Source organism: Xenopus laevis, chromosome 7L (genome assembly GCF_017654675.1).
Source record: "Xenopus laevis strain J_2021 chromosome 7L, Xenopus_laevis_v10.1, whole genome shotgun sequence".
In the NCBI taxonomy this organism is placed as follows: Eukaryota; Metazoa; Chordata; class Amphibia; order Anura; family Pipidae; genus Xenopus; species Xenopus laevis.
Window position 1 is genome coordinate 88,345,313 of NC_054383.1, and position 22,428 is coordinate 88,367,740.

At 38.3% G+C, this 22,428-nt stretch overlaps 1 protein-coding gene across 2 annotated transcripts in view; it reads left to right on the forward strand.

The window, feature by feature from the left end:
• Window positions 1-22,428, forward strand: part of drd2.L (dopamine receptor D2 L homeolog) — a 173,216-nt gene that overhangs the window by 129,137 nt on the left and 21,651 nt on the right. For both annotated transcript variants that reach the window (XM_041568349.1, NM_001101742.1), the window contains 1 exon segment: window positions 4,929-5,065. In XM_041568349.1, the coding sequence (XP_041424283.1) occupies window positions 4,929-5,065 (137 nt within the window).

The window sequence follows — 22,428 nt, forward strand, 5'->3', positions numbered from 1 at the left end:
TTTATCTGACATTACTCTGACAATGGATTTCATAGATTTAGGTATCATGTGCATACTTAAAGGAAAATTATGTTACAGAGATATCAGTGAGAGACTTTTGATAGCAAGAGGTTTTTAGAGCATCACTAGGAAATGTAGATACTAAGAGGATTTTTTGGCTTTGTCAATTTGTATTCCTTTTACAACATAACACTTACTCAAGATGGTGAGCAATTTAAAAGTCCAGGATTAAGAGAATAGTTTATGGATGTGAAATAGTCAGTCAGTTTAACAGTATGTACCATATAAACGTAAGAGGTGGGCCACAGTGTAATGAGATAAGCAGAAGGTGTCAACTTTAACTTTTGTAATATTGAGAGAGAATCACAGCCAGCACGTAGTACACCGTTTCTTAGAGAAAAGTCAATTTATTTAGCAACTGAACTCAAAGTAGCTTTTAAGTAAATGAAAATATAACACACATCTTACTTCAGCTTGTGAAATCCTTTGGTTTTCTCAGTGTCCAAAGTAGGCCTGGTCAGTCCACTTGAGGCCAAACAACAAAACCCGCACTGCCCAGTATTAGTCAATGTTTTTCACAGTCCTTTGTACACAGGGGTTTGTTTTTGTTTGTCCTTTCCAACACACCATAGAGAGACTTGCAGCTCACTGGCTGCAGGCACCATCAACACCTCAATTGCACCTGTGACTCCACTTTATGCAGTGTATCCCTCTTCTGCAGTAAAAGCCAGGTGTGTACCTGAGTGGAATGGGAAGGCCCACCCTGTATCTTCCCTCTCATTCCAGAGTCTGGGCCCTAAAAAACTAAGAAAACACAGAAACTTGTGTTGCTGTCAAATAACCACCAGACTCCTTCCCTGACACACACACACTGTTTAAAGGAGAAGGAAAGGCTTGCAGCACTTAGGGGTGCCAGATGTTAAATGCACCGCTGCGCATGTGCAGTAGATGAAAAGCTGAACTTTAACTAAAAAGTCGGCTATTTCATTCAACTGCGCATGTGTTTGCCGCTTGGAAATTTGAAGACAGAAGTGGATCGCTCCTGGTGTTTACTGGTATAACCCCGGGCCAGTGCAGTTTTCTGCTGATAGGAGCACTAGCACGGGGTTTCAGGTAACTACAATCACTTGGGGGTGCCTAACATTCGGTACCCCAAGTGCTGCAAGCCTTCCCTTCTTCTTTAAAGGGACCACATTCCAAATATTGGGTAAATATACCTCCTGTCAAGGACCCAACCCTGGTGTCCTCTACGCCTTTTAAAATGGGAATTTCATGGAGAATTGTTATTAAAGAGGGTAAGTTCCAAAAATTATAGTACTGAATATGTACAAGAGTTATAGTAAGGTACATTCTGTGGGTGACAGATGGAAAAAGCTATTGGATTTTGAAGCAAAGACAGCATGAAGTGGACTTTACTGTAGTAGTCTTCTTTAGTTTAGGACAAAACAGATTGAATGTGTGAAAGGTTACATTTTAGTGGTGAAATTAGGCCTGTTTATAGTATGAAGCTGGACTAGAAATTCATCCAGCAGGTCATCAGGGGGCATATGAGTCACTAATGAGGAGGCACTGAAGCAGAGAGAATATCTTGACAGACATGGTAGCAAGGTGTGATCTGAAAACAAGAAATTTATATTTTTTTAGGCAAAGATGCAATAAGTGCCTAATCATGTGTGGAAAGAGTTTATCCATGTCAGAGGTTAAATAAGCACACTAAACTGTGAATTCAACAAGACATGGGTAGGGATATCAATGAAACAAAGATTTAATGGAGGTTCAGAGAAGGGAAAGGACATTTTAGGGAGCATATCCACAGTCACTGTGAGAAATTGCTCCATGCACACATTTTCTGTGGAAGCTATGTTAAAAATTTGAGTTATAAAGGAATTAGTTAACTGGCTAAAAAAATAAATAAACCATAGGATTATTAAATTGCTAAGAAGGCAAAATATGCAATCTAAGACAGCAGATTCTCTGAACTAAAATTTACCTATTTAGTGGTAGCAGGCTATATAGTATTACATGATGATCGTGAATCTATAATTAGAGAAATGTGACCTTCATGTTTTGTTTAAAAAATGTTGCCATTCCAATAAGCAGTTGTTGTTTTGGGTCAGAAGTTTTCAGAGGAACACGTATAGAGTTGATGATGGAATGTTAGACTAAAGTGCAACTTCCAGCACTTTAGAGGTAAATTGTAGTAAAGAAAATGTATAAAAGTTAGCGGGAAACCATTTGCATTAGGCATTGCTCTGGCCTTTTCATAACTTCAGAAGTAAAAAGCCCATTAGTAGCCTCCTTAAACAAATATGATATGCTCCTTTGCAATTGATCTTCGACTGCTCTGCAACAGCTGTTAGAAATATTCTAACAAATATACATGCGTGTATTATTTCCTGTGTATTGTTCCTAATACTTGCACTGTTTTTACTTTCCTCCTTGAGTGACTGCCCATGGTCAAAAATAAGCGACTCATAAGATAAACATGTTGTTCTCTGAGCCAATGCCTATTGACTTTACTAATGAGCCATTTGCAGATATATATCTTCTCTGGAATTCTGATCTATAACTCCTGTTACAGTAAAGTGGTCCTCATGAAGTTATTGTTGTTTGGAATCAATAAATGTGATTGACTTTATGCCAGAGAAAATATTAACAGACAAGTCTGGATTGCAAAGCACAGGGTGATCATTTCAAAAGGAAATAACTTAGTGAATTCACTTGATCAGTTTTTTTTATAAACAGAAATACATTTTTATACCCATATCTGAATTTGATAAATACTATAACTGCTAATACAGAATACAGTTATTTTATTGAAAAAAGAGTATGTTCCTATCTGCTGAATACAATTTAAAAAAAAAATGTATTTTAGCATGGGTTTGCATATCTTTAGCTTGTAAAAACATGTGTGAGAACCGCTTCCTGATGTAAAACACATTTTCTATGTGAAATGTATGCAAAGTCACATGGAAGCATAGTAGAAAGAAACAATAATAAACGTGTGCTTTATAATTAAAATTTGACAAGCAGAGGTCCCTTCCCCAGAGTTCAGGGTCAGTCAGCCATGCGGGTATTGATTAATCAACCTTCAGGTTCCCAACCCTGAAAAATGGAGGGTTTAAAAATAGTACAAAGCCCACTCTCTTAAATATCTAGGAAATAAAATTAGTTTGATTATTCTCTAAAAGAAGTCCTTAACAGAAAGCTTTTAACATGTATTATTTCCTGATGGGCCATGATTTACAGCAGAAGTAGCTGGTGAGGTAGTAGAGGTGAAGAGGATAAAAATTGTTTGCTTATTTGAAGGTAAGTCCATCACAAACTAAAAACAGGATCTGATACAAAAAAGAGCAGGTGCTCTGTTTTTTATTTTGACCTCTAGCCTAAGGCTATAAATGAAATTAGCAAAATAATGTATTTCTGCTCACTCACCCCGTCACTGATTCTAGAGCATAGGGTCAATAAAACCTTAAGGTTGCTTGCTAACACTTGTCCCTCTTAGCTAAGGGGTTGTAGTTATGGTTCAACATTGACCAATAACTCTCAATTCTGTTTCGTTACTGATTACAAATTCTACTTTCACATTCTTCCCCACCCCACAAATGGTCCTGGATTACCTCCTTTGGAACACCTAGGCAAATCCTCTAACCTGATTCCTTAGCTACTATAATCCCTACACTAGTAGGCAGTATCACCTGGGAGAGATACTTTGAATCTATCCTCCTACGTTGGATCTTGGAATGGCTCTTTCTAGATTAACCTATCAAACTATTGCTTCTGTACATAAGAGGAACTCTCCTACCACTATCTATACTCCATTCCCTAGGTTCCTGTATCCCAGACTTCTCACTTTTACTGAGGCCTAAGTCCCAGACTCTTAGCAACATTCCACAGTCCTGAATTGGAAGTCTGAAGATGAAGAACGTTTGGTGCCTCTCCTTTATAAAGATGTAGGAAATAATGACACCTCCTGGCCAAATCTGGAACTGCCAGGGAAACATTTTAACATGGAAAAGGAAACTCCCATCCTTAATTGGGCCCTTCTTTTCTCTTTACCAGGGGATTTCCAGCCAGTAGGGGAGGTTAACCCAATGGACACCTGCATTAAGCATATGTGTCTTTAATAACAAAGTGAGCAACATTTGATGTGACATTTTGGAGAAAACACACAACTTACAGTGCATTTGTATTCCTGCAGGTTTCAAGCACATTGAGAGTATTGATTTTCAGAATGATTTGATTGCTATTTGCAGCAACCAGAATGTTATTTTCTCTCTGAAGCATCCAACACTTGACAAATATCAAACCTGGATTCAAACCTGAAGAATTTTGTTGTTCACCCTTCTTTTTTACATATTATATAAAAACCGTAGCTCTTCAGCACTGCACTATTGACCATTCTATTTATTTTTAAGGAACACAATACATGAATCATCTTTAAGAGGTTTTCTGAGATTGAACAGATGAAATATTTTAGTAACCACTTCAGTGTCTGAAAATATCTCAATACACAATAAAACTAAAAAGATGTGTAGCATGTCTGCCTGGATTGAGCTATTCATTTTACAAGTCTTGCCCCCCACTTTTGAAGAAGAAAACAGATTCCCACAAATGCATATAGCTTATATTATGGAGTATATTTATCAAAGAGTGAAGTTAAAGGTCTCCACAGTCCTCTAGAGTGAAATTCCCTCACTCTCCATTCATTTCTATAGTATTTTGAAAGGCGTTCAAAGAAAGAACTTTCATTTTCACCCATTGATAAACACTCTTTTAAAAATCCCATAGAAATGAATGGAGAGTGGCAGAATTTCACTTTAGAGGACTGTGACGACCTCTAACTTCACTCTTTGATAAATATACCCCTATGTCTTGCAATTTTCATATGAATTAACTTATATGCAATGTAATTGTGTTTATTTTAGGTACACAGCAGTGGCGATGCCTATGCTATATAATACACGCTACAGTTCAAAGCGCAGAGTGACTGTAATGATATCTGTAGTTTGGGTCCTGTCATTTGCAATATCCTGCCCCCTTCTGTTTGGTCTCAACAATACAGGTAAGGATTATCACTCCCTTCTCATACAGTTTATTGTGTTGGAGAGGTGGGTTAAAATGAAGGGCTTCATTTTATTAATTCTATAGTACAGGCAAAACACAATTGAGCTCACTATGGTTGACACATATCATTAATGAAATATCTAAAAAAAAATATGCAATGATTTTTACTATGTGAAGATGTTATGGGAGATGCAAAATATTTCTTTTAAATAATAAATATTCTTCTTTTTAATTTTATGGGTACAGTATGGAATTTATTTTCTGGAAACCCGTTATTCAGAAAGCTCTGAATTACAGGATGTCTATTGTCCATACAAATTATTTGCTTTTTCTCTGTAAAAATAAAAAAGTGTCTTGCATGTGATTCAGCTAAGATATAATTAATCCTTATCTGAGGAAAAAGAATCCTATTGTTGTTAAAGAGGAACTATCTCAAAAATTAAAATATAATATATGCTTCATACTGAAATAATGTTTTCTAAACATAACCAATTAAAAAATATGTTCCGTTTCTGAAATACTCAAGTTACTCTTCACTATACCCGCTCAGCATCTGTCTGCGTTTTTTGACGCGTCTGTTTTTTTGGCCGGCGTCCATTTTTTTTGACACAGACGAATTTTCGCCAGTGAATTTTTGCGCCCGTTTTGCGAATTTATTTTTGCAAATTCGCCATGAATTTGCGCCTGGTGAATAAATTTGCCCATCACTATTCATTCTCTCTTCATGCAGCAGTTGGAAGTCTGATTGTGAATGACAGTTAAATCCAATATACTGTATCTTTTAGGGGCTTCTATTGCCTAGAAGATGTATTAGAGCTCACTCTATCAAAATCACCAGGAATCCTGTCTCTCTACATTCAGAATTTGTACAGAAATTTGTACAGAAGTTATTTTGTTGGATTTTGTTTGTACTGGAATCAGTTATTCAAGTTAGTTCTAATAAATCTGCTAGGAAAATGAGTCCCCCCTTTAAGATATTTTGGATCTAACTGTCAATGAAAGTCAGACTCCCAACTCCTGCATGAAGACAGAATAAAGAGAAACTGCTGCTTGATTATTTCAGAAATGGTACAGAATTTTTAACTGATTGTACTTAGAAAGTTTCTTATTTCAGTATGATTAAGCTTATATTAAATTTTCATTTTTGCTATAGTTCCCATTTAAGTATCATTTAAATTATTTATTTTAGTAGACTTAAGGTATGGAGATCCAAATTAGGGAAACATATGTTATCCTGAAAAGCCCAGGTCCTGGATCTGTTCTCAGTTTCTTCGGTTTTGGTGCTTTAAAGGGATAGTGACATGTTCCAGGTTTTAACAGGAATGTGTAACTATGCCTACATAGACCCTAGTGCTTCTATTTTTTTTATTGGAAATGTCCCCTATCTTCCCCAGCTCACGTCTTACTAATCCATGTTGTATTTTGACATGGCTTGAAGTTGAATAGCTTTGTGAGTGATGGCGTGCTTTGGGGTGGGACAAAATTCTGATAGCCTGAAGGACAAATGTAACAATGCCCCAGCCTTTGAGAATATTGCCCTGCCTCTATAGCACATCTTCAGACAGCTGCTCAACTTTAAGCTGTCTGAAGTAATAGTATTCAATAGTATTCAAATGTAGCCGTGTTGTACTGCCGCAGCACAACCTTTCAAAACTATTTTGATTTCAATGTAATAAAAACCATTAAGTGATAATAGAATATGAATAGTAACCCCAGTTATTTTGTTGCATATAGTAATTTTCCATGTTTGGTGAGCACTGTTTACAGAGATTTTACACATATATTATATATAGGGTTCAATATTAGCCATCAGCATGCGATGGTTACTATAGGCACTCGGCACTCAACAGGAGGCAAGAAAAAATAATTGGCGCAGAGAGCAAGTATATGGATGTACAAGGAGCAGCTTTTGATAAAAATACCTCTAAGAAATTGAAGTTTTTTAATAAATTACAATTTTGGTGAATTAGCGTAAACGCAACTGCAAATTTTTTTTTTTTTTTATAAATGCACCCTTATATCTTCTGCTGTGGTGCAAAAATATTTAAGAATATTTAAGTCTGTATATAGAGATTCAAAGCACACTGAAGTACAAATTGCTACTTTCTTTAATAATAATTTCATTGTAATGGTGAAGACTCCCTAATATTAATTTGTTTAGTCTAGAATTTGATATCGCACAATTTAAAATGAGTGTAAGAAATCCTGATTCTAGTTCTGAAAACCTGGATACTATATATTCATAGAAAATCAGATGGCACACACAGAAGCATTTGTGATAAATAGTTGTAGTTTTATTGAGATCCCCACAATGTTTCGGAGGCACAGCCTCCTTTCTCAAGTGGAGAGCGCTTGAGAAAGGAGGCTGTGCCTCCGAAACATTGTGGGGATCTCAATAAAACTACAACTATTTAGCACAAATGCTTTTGTGTGTGCCATCTGATTTTCTATTAATATATGGACTAAGGATACCAAGGATTGCAGCAAGGATCCCAGATAGAGCACCAACCAATAAAGTGAGTAGATTCTGCAATACTATATATATTATAAAACCTGGATACTATCTTAATTCTTAGCATTACATGTTTTAAAAATGTGCACTTGGATTTGCAAGTATAATAAAAGTGGCTTACAGCGGTAAAGCTGCTGCTGCTCATATATGTATGGTTCGAGTGGAACAACATCATTTTCAGCTGTATTAATTCATCTGGATGTTGAAATTTAATCACATTGGGTTAATTCATTGCTCTTGGGAAATAATACAGTTGCTTTCTACTGAATCACTTGAAATATGCAGGATATATGCAGGATATTAAAATAGCATATTCTAGCTTTATGTTGACTGTTTATTACCTTGGCTTCCAATCCACTATAGTCTTCCTTTGTTACATATAAATAGCATTGGTTTAATTTAAAAAGCCACCTCTAACATTTAAAGGGGTACTATTATATTATTTTATATAGCACTATTTAAAGGAACAGTTCAGTGTGAAAATAAAAACTGTGTAAATGGATAGGCTGTGCAAAATAAAAACATTTCTAATATAGTTAGTTAGCCAAAATGTAATGTATAAAGGCTAGAGTGAACAGACAGAATCCAACTTCCTGCTTTTCAGCTCTATAACTATGAGCAAGTCAGTGACTTAAAGGGGGGCCACATGGTACATTTCTGTTCAGTGAGTTTGTAATTGATCCTCAGCATTCAGCTCAGATAAGACCCATGTGGCCCCCCCCCTCAAGTCTCTGATTGGTTACTGCCTGGTAGCCAGGGTAACCAGTCAGTGTAAACCAAGAGAGCTGAAAAGCAGGAAGTAGTGTATAGACTGACTTGTTATACATCAAATCACTGCAGCCTTTATACATTTTTATTTTTACACTGAACAATTCCTTTAAGTGCTAACTTATGATATAATGTAATGTAACAATGCACAATTCAGTCCATGATATAACATTAAATGAATCACTTCAGGAAATTCACTACAAGAATTTGCTCTCTATTTACTCATTTGGGAGATTATCTGGATGTAGAAGGATGACAATTGTCACTGTGTGTTCTCTTTGTTTTCTTCGGCAATATGACTAAAGTATATACACATGAATGGAACCAGCACACAACTACACAAAATATAATGTTCCTTTCCAAACCTTGGAAATTAGGGTGCTCTTGTCACTCTCAAGGGTCTGGGATCACCATATAGCCATGCATGTTGAAAACCACACAATGCACACCAAATGGCATGTAGTGTGAACCCTATTTTATTATGTGGCAGGCTATGGCTACAGGGTCAATAAACTGGCATACAAGGGAAGATTCCACTAGCTTTTTCAGAAATTTGTGATATATAGGCCTTGTTCCACAGCGTGCTAACACTCACATCTATAACCACATTTACAGTAAGAATGTATGGACTCAATCCATACACAAAGAATTAAAATTGTTATAACACAAATGGTCACAAAGTTGCTACTAACTGCAGCATTAATGGGAAACAGAGATCTAACTGAAATATATTTCAGTAATTGTTAGAAACAGTAGTACCCTAAAGGAACAAGAAATTGTGTTTTACTGGTAACAATAGATTAAAAAGTGCCTACTAAAGGCTTGATTTGATCAATCTTTCTCTTTGACACTTCCCTTTATTCAGATTTTAAAAAGTGTAAGACATGTCAGTTTCAAAGTTGATCCCCTCTCCAAGGTAAAACCTGGGTCCTACTGCCTTACAGGAAAAAGCATTGATATTCGTTTAAACTAGTGTTCAAATAGTTCAACTTCTCATTGATATGTTTTTTTTTATTTGCAAAAAAATTGGTATAAATTAGGTTTTTGAGGGGGAGTAATTTCTCCCTTCCTGCAGAGTGTATAGACTCATAGAAACGTAAAGACCATCTTTTCAGCCAAAGGATCATTGATCTTAAAGTCTAATAAAACTGTGTGTGTTAAACACTGAAATTACATAAACTTGTACAAACTGAAGTGTCAGGTTATGATCTCTAAATCTATAGAAGCACATTATACACAGAATTTAAACTTTCTTTTTAATTGAAAAAGTTATTTTGTATGAAGTATTGAAAATGTGTATATTGTATGAGCTAGCACCTAAACAGCAGGTAATTAGATCAGTTTTACCACTTTTATCCTATTATATTTTTAAAGTATTGTTTTTTATAAAATATCTAATAATACATTTGTTTTGCCATAATGAAGTCTGAAATTTGTTTGCTATACTTTTTTATTTTGCTATTCTTTCATTTGCAATATAGTACACCTCTTGTTGTTACATATAGCTCGTAATACTAGTGATGGGCGATAACTCGCCGGTGTCAAAATGTGCGCCGGCGTCAAAGTCGATGACGGCGACCATTAAAGTCAATGGGCGTCCGTTTATCGTCGCTGGCGTCTAAAGTGGCGCCGAAACCGTTGCTGGCATCGAAAAAACGTTGATGCCGGTGTCGAAAACGTGACGCCAGCAAATTTATTCACCAGTGGCGAAACGGGCAATTCGCAGCAAATTCTCGCCTGCCGAATAAATTTGCCCATCACTACTTAATACATCATTTTAAATAGTGTGAGGGTTATGCTAAATCATTTCAGACTATTTTGGTTTATTCTTTTTACTTGGGGACAGCGACATAATGACTTGAGTTACTCAGTGTTACTTTTGAACATTTAGGGGCCCATTTACTTAGTTCGAGTGAAGGAATAGAAGAAAAAAAACGTTGAATTTCGAATGTTTTTTTTGGCAACTTTGAATTTTTTTTGGCTACTTTGACCATCGAATGGGCTACTTCGACCTTCGACTACGAATCGAACTTCGACCTTCGACTACGAATCAAACTAAAAATCGTTCGACTATTTCACCATTCTATAGTCGAAGTACTGTCTCTTTAAGAAAAAACTTCGACCCCCTAGTTCGCCACCTAAAAGCTACCGAAATCAATGTTAGCCTATGGGGAAGGTCCCCATAGGCTTAGCAATCTTTTTTTGGTTGAATAAAAATCGTTCAATTGATGGATTGAAAGCCATGGATTTTTTGTTCAATCATTCGATCAAACGAATAGCGCTAAATCCTTCGACTTCGATATTTAAAGTCGAAGGACTTAACTTCGACAGTCGAATATTGAGGGTTAATTAACCCTCGATATTCGACCATAAGTAAATTTGCCCCTTAATATCTCCTGTTAACAGATTAAATTAGAGGTCCATTTATCAACATTTTATTGTTTAAAATATTTTTATTGAATTTTACAATAAAGCATGCAAGACTTTTAACAAATCCAAAACTGCAGATTGATTGCATGGAATAAAGCACAAAGTTGTTGAAAACAATGTGAAATACATAAAGATCATTCTCATTTTAGTGGCTGTAGAGGTTTTTGAAACCATGAATGAACTTGTGTTCTCTAAAACCATGTATTTTATTAAAAGATCTGAATACAAAAAGTACAAATGGAAAAAAATGCTGAATAATGTACTAAAATATATGACTACCTCTAAAACTATTAAAAATTTGAGTTTGTCAGGCAACTACTAGCAAAAATCATAAAAAAAAGCCTCTAAAAGTCTGATTGGCTAAAGAAGTCCCATTGAACGCTATAGGATTAGTGATGGGCGAATTTATTCGCCAGGCGCGAATTTGCGGCAAATTTGTGCGATTCGCCGCCAGCGAATAAATTCGCAAAACGCCCGCGAAAATTCGTGGAAAAAATTCGCCGGTGTCAAACATTTTTTTCCGAAAAAACTGACGCCGGCATCAAAACCATTTCGCGAATTTTTCGCCGTTTAGCGAAATTCGCAAATTTTTCGGCGAATCGAAACGGCGCAAATTCGCCCATCATTATATAGGATCTTATCTGCTTGTATTAGAGTAAATTGTTTTTGTAAAAGGATCTAGTAAATAGGCCCCTTAAGATCCCTATTAAATCCTTTATAAATAACGGTTGCCTTATTTTCAGGTTCAAGCAGTAGTGATGGGTGAATAAATTCCCCAGGCACAAATTTGCGGCGAGTTTGCGGCGAGCATCAAATTGATGCAAGCGTCAGAATTCAGGTTTCCCATAATTATCAAGCAGTGATTGGTTTCCAGAATAACCAAGTAACTAATGCCATTGTGTGAAAAAAGTAGAGTCAGTTGGGTACAATCAGCTTTATACTAGCATAATATTTTCTGCTATATTTTTAACTATAATTGAATGCTGATGATCTGGACAATAGAACTCATTTATGGGCTGACATTTGTTCATGTGTTTTGTTCTGTTAAATGCACTTCCAGACATTAAAATGTTTGATTCAATATACTCATGATAATCTTTCCTTTGTAATGCACAACAATGGTCCAATGCATTAACCCAGGAAGAGGTATGTTATTCTAATCAGCGCTAGCATCTCTCCCTGCAGTTATAACTATACATTCATTCAGTGCATAGAAGCTTTACTAGCCTGCATTTGGAGAGATAGATTGTTTAATCACCTTGAGATAACAGAGATGCAAATGACAACATCAGACAAGAAATATCATTTGCAATGTTTGGAAAATATACAAATCAGTCTGGAATTGTTGTGATGAATGCAAATCATTATACTAAAATAATCATTTGCATCATGATTAAATGCTACTTTTTTGACACTCTTTTTTTAATAAAACTGCAGCTGAAGAAAGTCCATATTGGGAAAATGCATTTCTATGTGTGCTGTTAGTATGGGTCCTACCGGTTCTAAGTAATGGTAAAAGCCAGAAAATATCTAAAATTTATAAACTAAGCCACATGAGTAATTATACTATGTGGATGTAGAATATGAGTAGAATCATATCAATGGAAACATAATAATAGTTGGGGTTTTGAAAAGACTGAATTCAAAATGGGTACTTTTAAATCTACATCTACTTACAGCTGTCATTGATGATATAATGGCACTATCAATCTATCAATACATTTTGACCTCAAAGAGCTGGTAAATGTGTTAGTTCTGCTTAACTATTTATATAAGGGCTCATTTATCAGGTGCACTAGCACTAAGTATCAAAAAACCTGAGCCGAAATTTTTTTGACGCCATGGGCGTCATTTCTGCAGCAAAACAAGGCGAAAAAATTCGCCCATCCCTAATAACCACACTCAAATCAGAGTTCATGGGTGAAAAGGCTGCAGCTCAATTTATTAACCATCCATCAACATTTAAGCAACTTTGATATCACACCACTTTCCATAAACAATTACATGAACATGGAAGCATAACATTTAGCCGATGAAGGCTGCTTACAGTTATTAAACTTACAATATCTTAACTTTAATTAGCATAAACCATTTCAATAACCCCACACCAAGCCTGTGACTAAGCACCATCCTCCATACTTCCCCCTTCCTGTGCCAAAGCCTAGCCCCAGGCCTACCCCTCCATACACGCACCTATACCTTAATCTATTTCCCCTCTTTTTGCTCACCACTAGGGCAGCCCTACCATGCCACCAGCGCTGCAACAATTTTTTTTTCATAATTCTTATCCCTCATTCAAACTCCGACTTCTCTACTTCAAGGGCGGGCGGGAAGGAACGGTGGAAGCGCTAAAGAGTAGCTTTTACTAATTTTAGACAGATTTCTCAAATACAGATTGGAACATTATAATTATAGCAGGGATGTTATAAATGAATTATCAATGTGAACATTGCTTAAGTGAAAGGCCATGGTGTTAAGGAAGCATCAGTGAGTGGCAATTATCAAATTAGATGAGAATCTTTAAGCAGTTTCTATTCATCTACACAGATGAGCAGAGTTAACTAGGGTAATGCAATTAAAGTTATCACCAGGTCTAATATTCCTCAGGCAGTCAGATATTTGCTTTCAGACAGATATTCAGTAAATGCTCTATGTAACACTTCCTCCAATCCAATGGCAGCATTCAACCTTCAACCAGCTAGTGTTAGGGGGCATATTTATTATTATGTTGTGTAAAAAACAGCAGGATAATATACCACACGTCACCAGGCTTTGCCGCGAAAAACAGTGTAAATATTTTAATTGGAGTAACTTAAAATAACGTCAACAAATCTGGCATTCATATAAGTTCATATAAAGTGCCTGCTTCACTATATAAAAACAAAACTATGATAAACAAATTGTATGACAATGAGCAATTAGTCTCCGAAAGTAAAAATCATGAAAAATTTGTGATTTTTTTTAAAAAATTCAGAATTTTTCGGAATTTATTAAAACCCAAGGATGGAAAAATCCAAACCAGATAATCTGGCATCTGAGACCTGTCGAGGTTGCATATAAATCAATGGGAGAAGTCCCAATGACTTTTTGATGTCTGTTGGGTTTCGTGCAATACTCCGAAATCTTCGCAGTTTTTTCAGGTGAAAAATCCCCAAAAATTTTGAAAATCTGATAAAAAATCTGAAAAAAATCTCAAAAATCAGATTTTTTCCCGCAAAGCAAATTTTCGGGAAAATGTACTAATAAATAAACGTAAAACCTGAGCGGATTTGATCAGAGTTTCTAGATGAAAATATTGAGATAAATTCTGACTTTGATAAATAATCCCTTTATTGTTTATGTATTTGGTGTTTCAGTCTGGCAGCTCAGTAATCCAGATGCAGATTCTGGACTGATACAATTTGCTCCATTAGTTGATACTTTTCTCAGCAGCATCTGTGGAATATTAGCAACTATTGTATTATAACAGCTGCCTTTAATGAAACTCAGGGATTCTGCTCAGCAGGGAGAAAGATAAGAAATGTATTGATTTAGAACAGATTACCAAGTCGGTGACCCCCCTCCTAGAGCTGATTCAGAAATACATTAAAAATAAAATTCTCAATATTAGAAAAAAATTGTCACAAATAGAAATTAGAAAGTAACTGAATAAAATCTTTATTTCTGGTGAACTATCTTAACTGATAAAATAAAGGTAAGCAACCCCTTTTATGGAGCAATCTTATATATTGCTTAGAAAGATTTACATGTAGCTATTGATATTGTGTGAATTTTAATGATGTTTTATTATACATTTTCTCTGATCAGCTTTTTCTGATAAGCACTCCAGTCTAAGCTCCTGGTGATTTGTTCCCATTTGGACAAGTAAGATTTGATATAAACTGAAAAGTGCTTCTACTTATCCAAAAATCTCTTTTTATATATTTAAAATGCAATAGTCATACATATTTACAGTATGTGACAAGAAACACATAGGTAATATCAGTAAGACAGGGGATGAAAACCAATGTTGAAGAGATTGACACAACCAGTAGTAGTGAATTACTTAAAGGTAATACACGTCCTACAAACATTAGTAGACATTACATAAATGACCAGAAAATTAAAAAAACAAATGATTCAAGCCTCTATTTTAAATCAGTTAAAAATGAAACCAAATGAAAACCTGTAATATTGTAATATGAATTTATTGGCATCCCAACAATCCTGGTCTTCAGCTATTTTTTAACAGTATACCAGGTTTTAATTAATTTTCCATTAATGTTTTACTTTTTTTTATTGTATGTTATGGTTAGTAGCAACTCTGTAAGTGTTATCTTTCTATAACTAGCATTGAGTGATTTTTTTTTCCCAGTACAGAGTGAAAATGCAGACGTATTTGTTATTTTCCCTTTACCTTTCACATCAACCAATGGGATCAATAGAACTCCCTAGTCTTTCTCATATTCCTTGTTCCTTGTTTGGAAGAAATTGGCAACATGAAAGCCTTTTTTATCTATGAAGAACAATTTGCGGTACCTCTCACACACTACTACCACTTTCTATTACCTACCTGGGAGCTATGTTATCTTCATTATCATTGTAAATCAGTTGAATGTAAATTTAATGTATATTTAATTTGTAAATCATTTTAGAATCTCAAGCAACAATTTATATAGATATCCAACTTATTTCTTTGGGCTTGCCATTACTACCCCATTTATTACCTATGCATGCTTGTGCTGTAAGATACAAAAGAGAATCTTTTATAATGGAGATTATATGTTCGCTATTACAGCATTCTCAGAAATGTGCTAGCTATTACGTGCCCATTACAGTCTATAGAGTTCATTGTATTACCTAGAAAAAGGTCCTTTATAGATTTTCCTGCATAAAGAAAATGATATATAGAGTACAGATGGACGGGTGTTTTGGTTGAATCAGTAACGCAGGGGACTCATGCTAATATGTTTATACAGGAAAAAAAATTCTTCTATATATATATATATATATATATATATATATATATATATATATATTGTGATGTTTGGGGGATCACAGCGGGGTTTTTTTTCACCAAACATGCAGGCCACTCCACGTGAAGGGAAACATTTACTTTATTTTCTTCAGTTCAAATAAATCTCTCACAGACAAGCAGTGGCATAAAAATCAAAACAGCTTCAGTTCAGCAACAAAATAAGTCCCAACAAAAGAGCCATGTACTTGCCATGAAAACTTGCAGTGTCCAGTCTGCCGGGAGTGAACTCCCTAGTCTTTTTAGAAAGGAACTTTCTCCAACTCCACAGTGAGTAGCCACACATGAAAACCAAACTTTTCAGTTTAACACAGCAGTGAGTTTCCACACCCCCTCTCACCTGCTGCTCACCTCCATTAACCACCCCTTGGATGTCCAGCCCACCTCTGGCTGGTTAACCCCATGGTGTCTTTTAAAGAGGTAATTTTAAAACCTAAAGAATGGGGATATATACCGGTCATCTACAATATATCCCCCCCAGCTTCTACATATCCCCCCCCTCTGCCTCAACCCAGGGGAGGTGGAGGCACCAGAAGAGCCCAAACAATGGACTCGGGAAAGAGCATCAGCATTCAGGTGCTGTTTTCCGGGTCTGTGCTCTACCCTAAACTTGAACTCCTGGAGTGCCAGGAACCACCGTGTTACTCTGGCATTTGCCCCTTTTTTCTGCTTCATCCATGTGAGTGGGGCATGATCAGAAACCAGCCTGAACCTTCTACCTAAAAGGTAATAACGGAGCGAGTCCAAGGCCCACTTGATGGCCAGGCATTCTCGCTCAACTTTTGCATAGTTTTTCTCTGCTGTAGTCAACTTTCTACTGAGGAACACCACGGGATGCTCTTCCCCATTAATGACCTGTGATAATACAGCTCCCAAACCTACATCTGAAGCATCGGTCTGGACAATAAATTCCTTGGAGAAATCTGGAGCCACCAAGATGGGGTGATTACAAAGTGCGGACTTGAGCTCCAGAAAGGCCTTTTCAGCATCAGTGTTCCACTCACAGCTATAGTGGCAAAATCGGGGACAAACCTACGGTAGTACCCAACTATTCCCAGGAAGGCTCGTACCTGTTTTTTTTGTTTTAGGGCGGGGCCAGTTCTGGACTGCATCTATCTTATTAAACTGGGGTTTTACTAGCCCTCTTCCAACGATGTACCCAAGGTACCTTGCCTCTTCCATACCTAGGGCACACTTTTCTGGGTTCACTGTGAATCCTCCCTCTCTCAAGGAGTCAAGAACTGCCTGGACTTTAGGCAAATGGGATTCCCAGTCCCTACTAAAGATGACAATGTCATCCAGGTAAACGGAGGTGTACCTGTGATGGGACCTCAAAAGCTTGTCCATTGCCCTTTGGAACGTAGCGGGTGCTGTTTGTAAACCAAAGGGCATTCTCCTATATTGAAAATGGCCATCTGGAGTGGAAAATGCAGTTTTCTCCCTTGCTGCCTTAGTTAGGGGTATTTGCCAATACCCTTTCGTGTAGTCCAAAGTGGTGATATACCGGGCAGGACCCAACCTCTCTATAAGTTCGTCTACCCGGGGCATGGGATAGGCATCAAATTTGGAAATTTCGTTGAGCTTTCGGAAATCATTGCAGAATCGCAGAGTACCGTTGGGCTTGGGTACCAACACAATAGGACTCGACCATTCACTCTGTGACTCTTCAATAACTCCTAATTCCAACATTTTTTTTACCTCCTCTGAGACAGCCTTCCGGCGAGCCTCTGGAATACGGTAAGGCTTGAGACACACCTTTACTCCCGGCTCTGTAATTACGTCATGCTCTATGACATTAGTGATCCCAGGCAAATCAGAAAAAATATCTTTGTTTCTCTGCAGAAACTCCCTGACTTGCTGGGTCTGAGCTTTTGACAATGCTGTTGCCACGCGGACACTGTCAGCACCAACCTGAGACTCAAGTTTCCCACTAGCCAGTGCCGAAACTGGTTCTCTATCCCTCCAATGCTTTAACAAATTTATGTGATAGATTTGGTAGGGCTTTCTCTTACCAGGTTGGTGAACCTTATAGTTCACCTCACCCACTTTTTCTACAATTTCAAATGGGCCCTGCCACCTGGCCAAGAATTTGCTCTCTACAGTGGGAATCAACACTGCTACTCTATCTCCCACCTGGAATTGCCTCACTTTAGCGGACCGGTTGTATACTCGGCGCTGAGCCTCTTGGGCACTTTGCATGTGTTCCTTAACCAGTGGCATCACTCCTGCAATTCTTTCCCTCATTTGAGAGACATATTCCAAAACACTTTTGTGGGGAGTAGCTTCACTCTCCCAAGCCTCTTTTACAATATCAAGCAGTCCCCGGGGCCTGCGCCCGTACACCAACTCAAAGGGGGAGAAACCTGTGGATGCCTGAGGCACCTCTCGAATTGTGAATAAAAGAGCAGGTAATAAACAATCCCAATCCTTACCATCTTTTTGCACCACCCGCTTAAGCATTGTTTTTAAGGTCTTATTAAAACGTTCAACCAAGCCATCTGTCTGAGGATGGTAGACAGATGTATGTAACTGCTTTATCTGGAACAAGTTACACACACCGGCCATAACCTTTGACATGAATGGGGTACCCTGGTCAGTGAGTATCTCCTTTGGGAAGCCTGTCCTTGAAAACATTAGGAACAGCTCACGGGCAATGGCTTTAGATGTGGCATTCCTTAAGGGAATAGCTTCCGGGTATCGGGTGGCGTAATCAAGGATTACCAAGATATACTGATGCCCTCGGGCAGATTTTACCAGGGGACCCACTAAGTCCATGGCTATACGTTCAAATGGTACTTCGATAATGGGTAAGGGCACCAAGGGGCTACGAAAATGGGAAGCCGGGGCTGTTAACTGGCAGGTGGGACAGGACGCACAGTAGGTTTTTACTTCAGACTTTAAACCTGGCCAGAAAAACCGGTCTGTGATTCTTGCTTCGGTCTTCTCTGCCCCCAAGTGACCACCCAGGGCATCATTATGCGCTAGGTCAAGTACCATTCGTCTGTATGGCCGGGGAACTAACAATTGTTCAACAACCTCCTCACGGACCTTGGTGACTCTATAAAGCAGATCACTATTTACAGCAAAGTGTGGCCATCGGTTATCTGCACCTGGTTCTTGGGGAACACCATTTATCACCACCACCTGCTCTCTAGCATTAACTAAGGTGGGATCCTGCATCTGGGCCGTGCTAAAGGCTCCCCTTGACACATCCAGATCAGGAGATACGGGATTTGATGAATCATTCTCATCATCCTCCCCTAGCATTACCTGTAATGGAGAGAAATCCCCCCCCTCAGAGGACAGTTCGGTCTTCTGACTGGGATCCTCTATTGCCTTATTACTTTTCTCCTGAGTTTGGGGCAGTGACACATCATCATTTTGAAAATCATACATCACATCATTTTCAATATCACTGGGTATATCAATTATCACATCCCTTGGGTTTTGGGGACCCAATCCCACCCTCAAGTCAGTGGTTTCCTTCCCCACACTTTCCCACAAGTCCCAGAACTTTGGAAAGTCACGTCCCAAAATAGCGGGGTGCAACAGTTTACTCACCACCCCAACTTCATGCACAATGGATTCACCGGCAATAGTGATGGTCACTGGGACTAGCGGGTAGGACCGGATATCCCCATGGATACAAATTACCCGGAGTGATTTGGCTGCTGGTTCGAATTCTCCAATAACACTGTCTAGTACCAGGGTTACCATACTCCCCGAATCTAGGAGAGCCTTGACAGGAACCTGATTGATGTAAACATCACACTCAAATTGCCCCTCAAACAAGTCAGGGCATGCAGTGTAAACTTTCTGTGCATAACAAGAAAGCTTGGCGAGAGCCCCACACTCCATGGTCTCGTCTTTCCACGGCCACTGTGCTCTAGTGTGCCCCCAGGCTTGGCACTTCCAACACTGCACGTTCCCCCCTTTCCAGGGTGAAGAGGTATCTGTGGGTGCCCCTTGTTGGGCCGGTGATGGCACTTCTCCACTTTCTTTCACACTAAGCCTAGGACTCTGCGGGGAACTTTTCCTGGCCGGTGTAGATTTCTCCGGACGTGAACTGGCGAATGGTCGCTGACGGTTGGGAGCAAGTAGTTCCTCGGTAGCCGTGTACCTCTCAACCATCTCGACCAGCTGATCCACTGTTTTGGGGTCCCCATGACTCACCCAACGCTGTAGGTCAACGGGGAGGGACCGAAGGTACCGGTCTGTCACAACTCGCTCCACAATCTGGGGTCCATTCAGATCCTCGGGTTGCAGCCACTTGGTGGCCAAATGGATAAGGTCGTGCATCTGTGACCTAGGTGGTAGGTTGGTTTGATATTTCCACCTGTGTACCCTTTGGGCTCTGACTGCAGTGGTCACCCCTAAGCGGGCCAGGATCTCTGCCTTTAGCCGATCATAATTCATGGCGTCATCTGGATTAAGATCATAATACGCCTTCTGTGGATCGCCAGACAGAAATGGAGCTATTAGGCCAGCCCATTTATCTCGGGGCCACCCTTCTCGCTCTGCAGTCCTCTCAAACGTGGTAAGAAAGGCCTCCACATCATCCGTGGGACTCAACTTTTGGAGAAAATGAGTTGCTCGGGTGGTTACCTGGTTCTCCTGAGCCACGGCAACGGTCTCCCGTCCTGGAGCACACTGCTTTACAGCCTCAGCCAATGCCCTGGCTTGGGCAATTGTAGCATCGTGTAAGGCGGTGGCTTGTAAAGTTACAGACTCTCGCAAAGCAAGCAACTGAGCATCTGTGGAGTGCTGTTGAGACACCATGGCCGATAGCTGGGCCTCCAGACTCTTTTGCTGAGCATCTGTAGCCTGCTGCTGCACGACCATGCTCTGCTGTAGCTGAACTGTAGCTCGAGCCAGTTGCTGCAACAGTTCCTCCATCTTAGCAAAATGGGTTACTGGCTCTTTAAACGTCAGTCAGAGAGAAAAAAAAATGTCTTTACCCTTCGGTAGTGCCTGCCCGCATCCGAGCACCAGTTGTGATGTTTGGGGGATCACAGCGGGGTTTTTTTTCACCAAACATGCAGGCCACTCCACGTGAAGGGAAACATTTACTTTATTTTCTTCAGTTCAAATAAATCTCTCACAGACAAGCAGTGGCATAAAAATCAAAACAGCTTCAGTTCAGCAACAAAATAAGTCCCAACAAATGAGCCATGTACTTGCCATGAAAACTTGCAGTGTCCAGTCTGCCGGGAGTGAACTCCCTAGTCTTTTTAGAAAGGAACTTTCTCCAACTCCACAGTGAGTAGCCACACATGAAAACCAAACTTTTCAGTTTAACACAGCAGTGAGTTTCCACACCCCCTCTCACCTGCTGCTCACCTCCATTAACCACCCCTTGGATGTCCAGCCCACCTCTGGCTGGTTAACCCCATGGTGTCTTTTAAAGAGGTAATTTTAAAACCTAAAGAATGGGGATATATACCGGTCATCTACAATATATCCCCCCCAGCTTCTACATATCCCCCCCCTCTGCCTCAACCCAGGGGAGGTGGAGGCACCAGAAGAGCCCAAACAATGGACTCGGGAAAGAGCATCAGCATTCAGGTGCTGTTTTCCGGGTCTATATGTGTGTATATATGTGTGTATATATGTGTGTATATATGTGTATATATATGTGTATATATGTGTGTATATATATGTGTATATATATGTGTGTATATATATGTGTATATATATATATATATGTGTGTGTATGTATGTGTATATATATATATATATATATATATATATATATATATATATATATATATATATATATATATATATATATATATATATACACATATACACACACAGTATATAGCAGCAGCAGTTCAGTATCAGTCCACATGGCATCTCTTGTATTGTCTTCTAAGTGCTTTTATCCTCATTGTGATGTCATGCTGGTCTTCCTGCCACGAAGGGTTTATCTGTGTGTCTGTGTTTGAGTCGATCACTTTGAAAAACATTATATATATATATATATATATATATATATATATTAACTACCATGAACCCAACCATTTCAGTTGATTCTAATTATGATTAATTTCGAATCAATGGCTTGACACAGAAGTGTCTGTTCCAGTGACACATTTAGAATTATCCCTGCAATGTTCCCTTATCTGAGTTTTGACTGCTCTAGTTGTTTCTCCCATGTATATCATCCCACAAGGGTATTTTAACACATATGCTGCATTAATTGTATTGCCCAGTGCTTCAATGGAATTGGACCACCTTGGGTGGACTGGTGTAATAAAAATCAATGTGTATCTTTTTTAGGGAGCTCAATTAATTATAATATTTTAATTACAATTATATAAATAAACGATGCTTAGTAATGTCATTGGTTATAATTGGGGCTTAGTGATACCATTTCTGACTGAAACTTGTGTATAAATAAAGTACCCAATGTTACTAAATATGTGAATATTAGGAGTTCCATGGCCTGTATAAAAGCCTTTCAGCCTCGTGTTTTTATATGGTCACTTTATAATTTTAAAATAATTACTGACTAATAATATGCACAGTCAATATAGTGTTCTGTCCATTTATACATTACTAATCTTGACTAGTGATGGGCGAATTTCTCCTGAAAAATTCGCAAAAAAATCGTGAAACTCAAAATTTTGGAAGC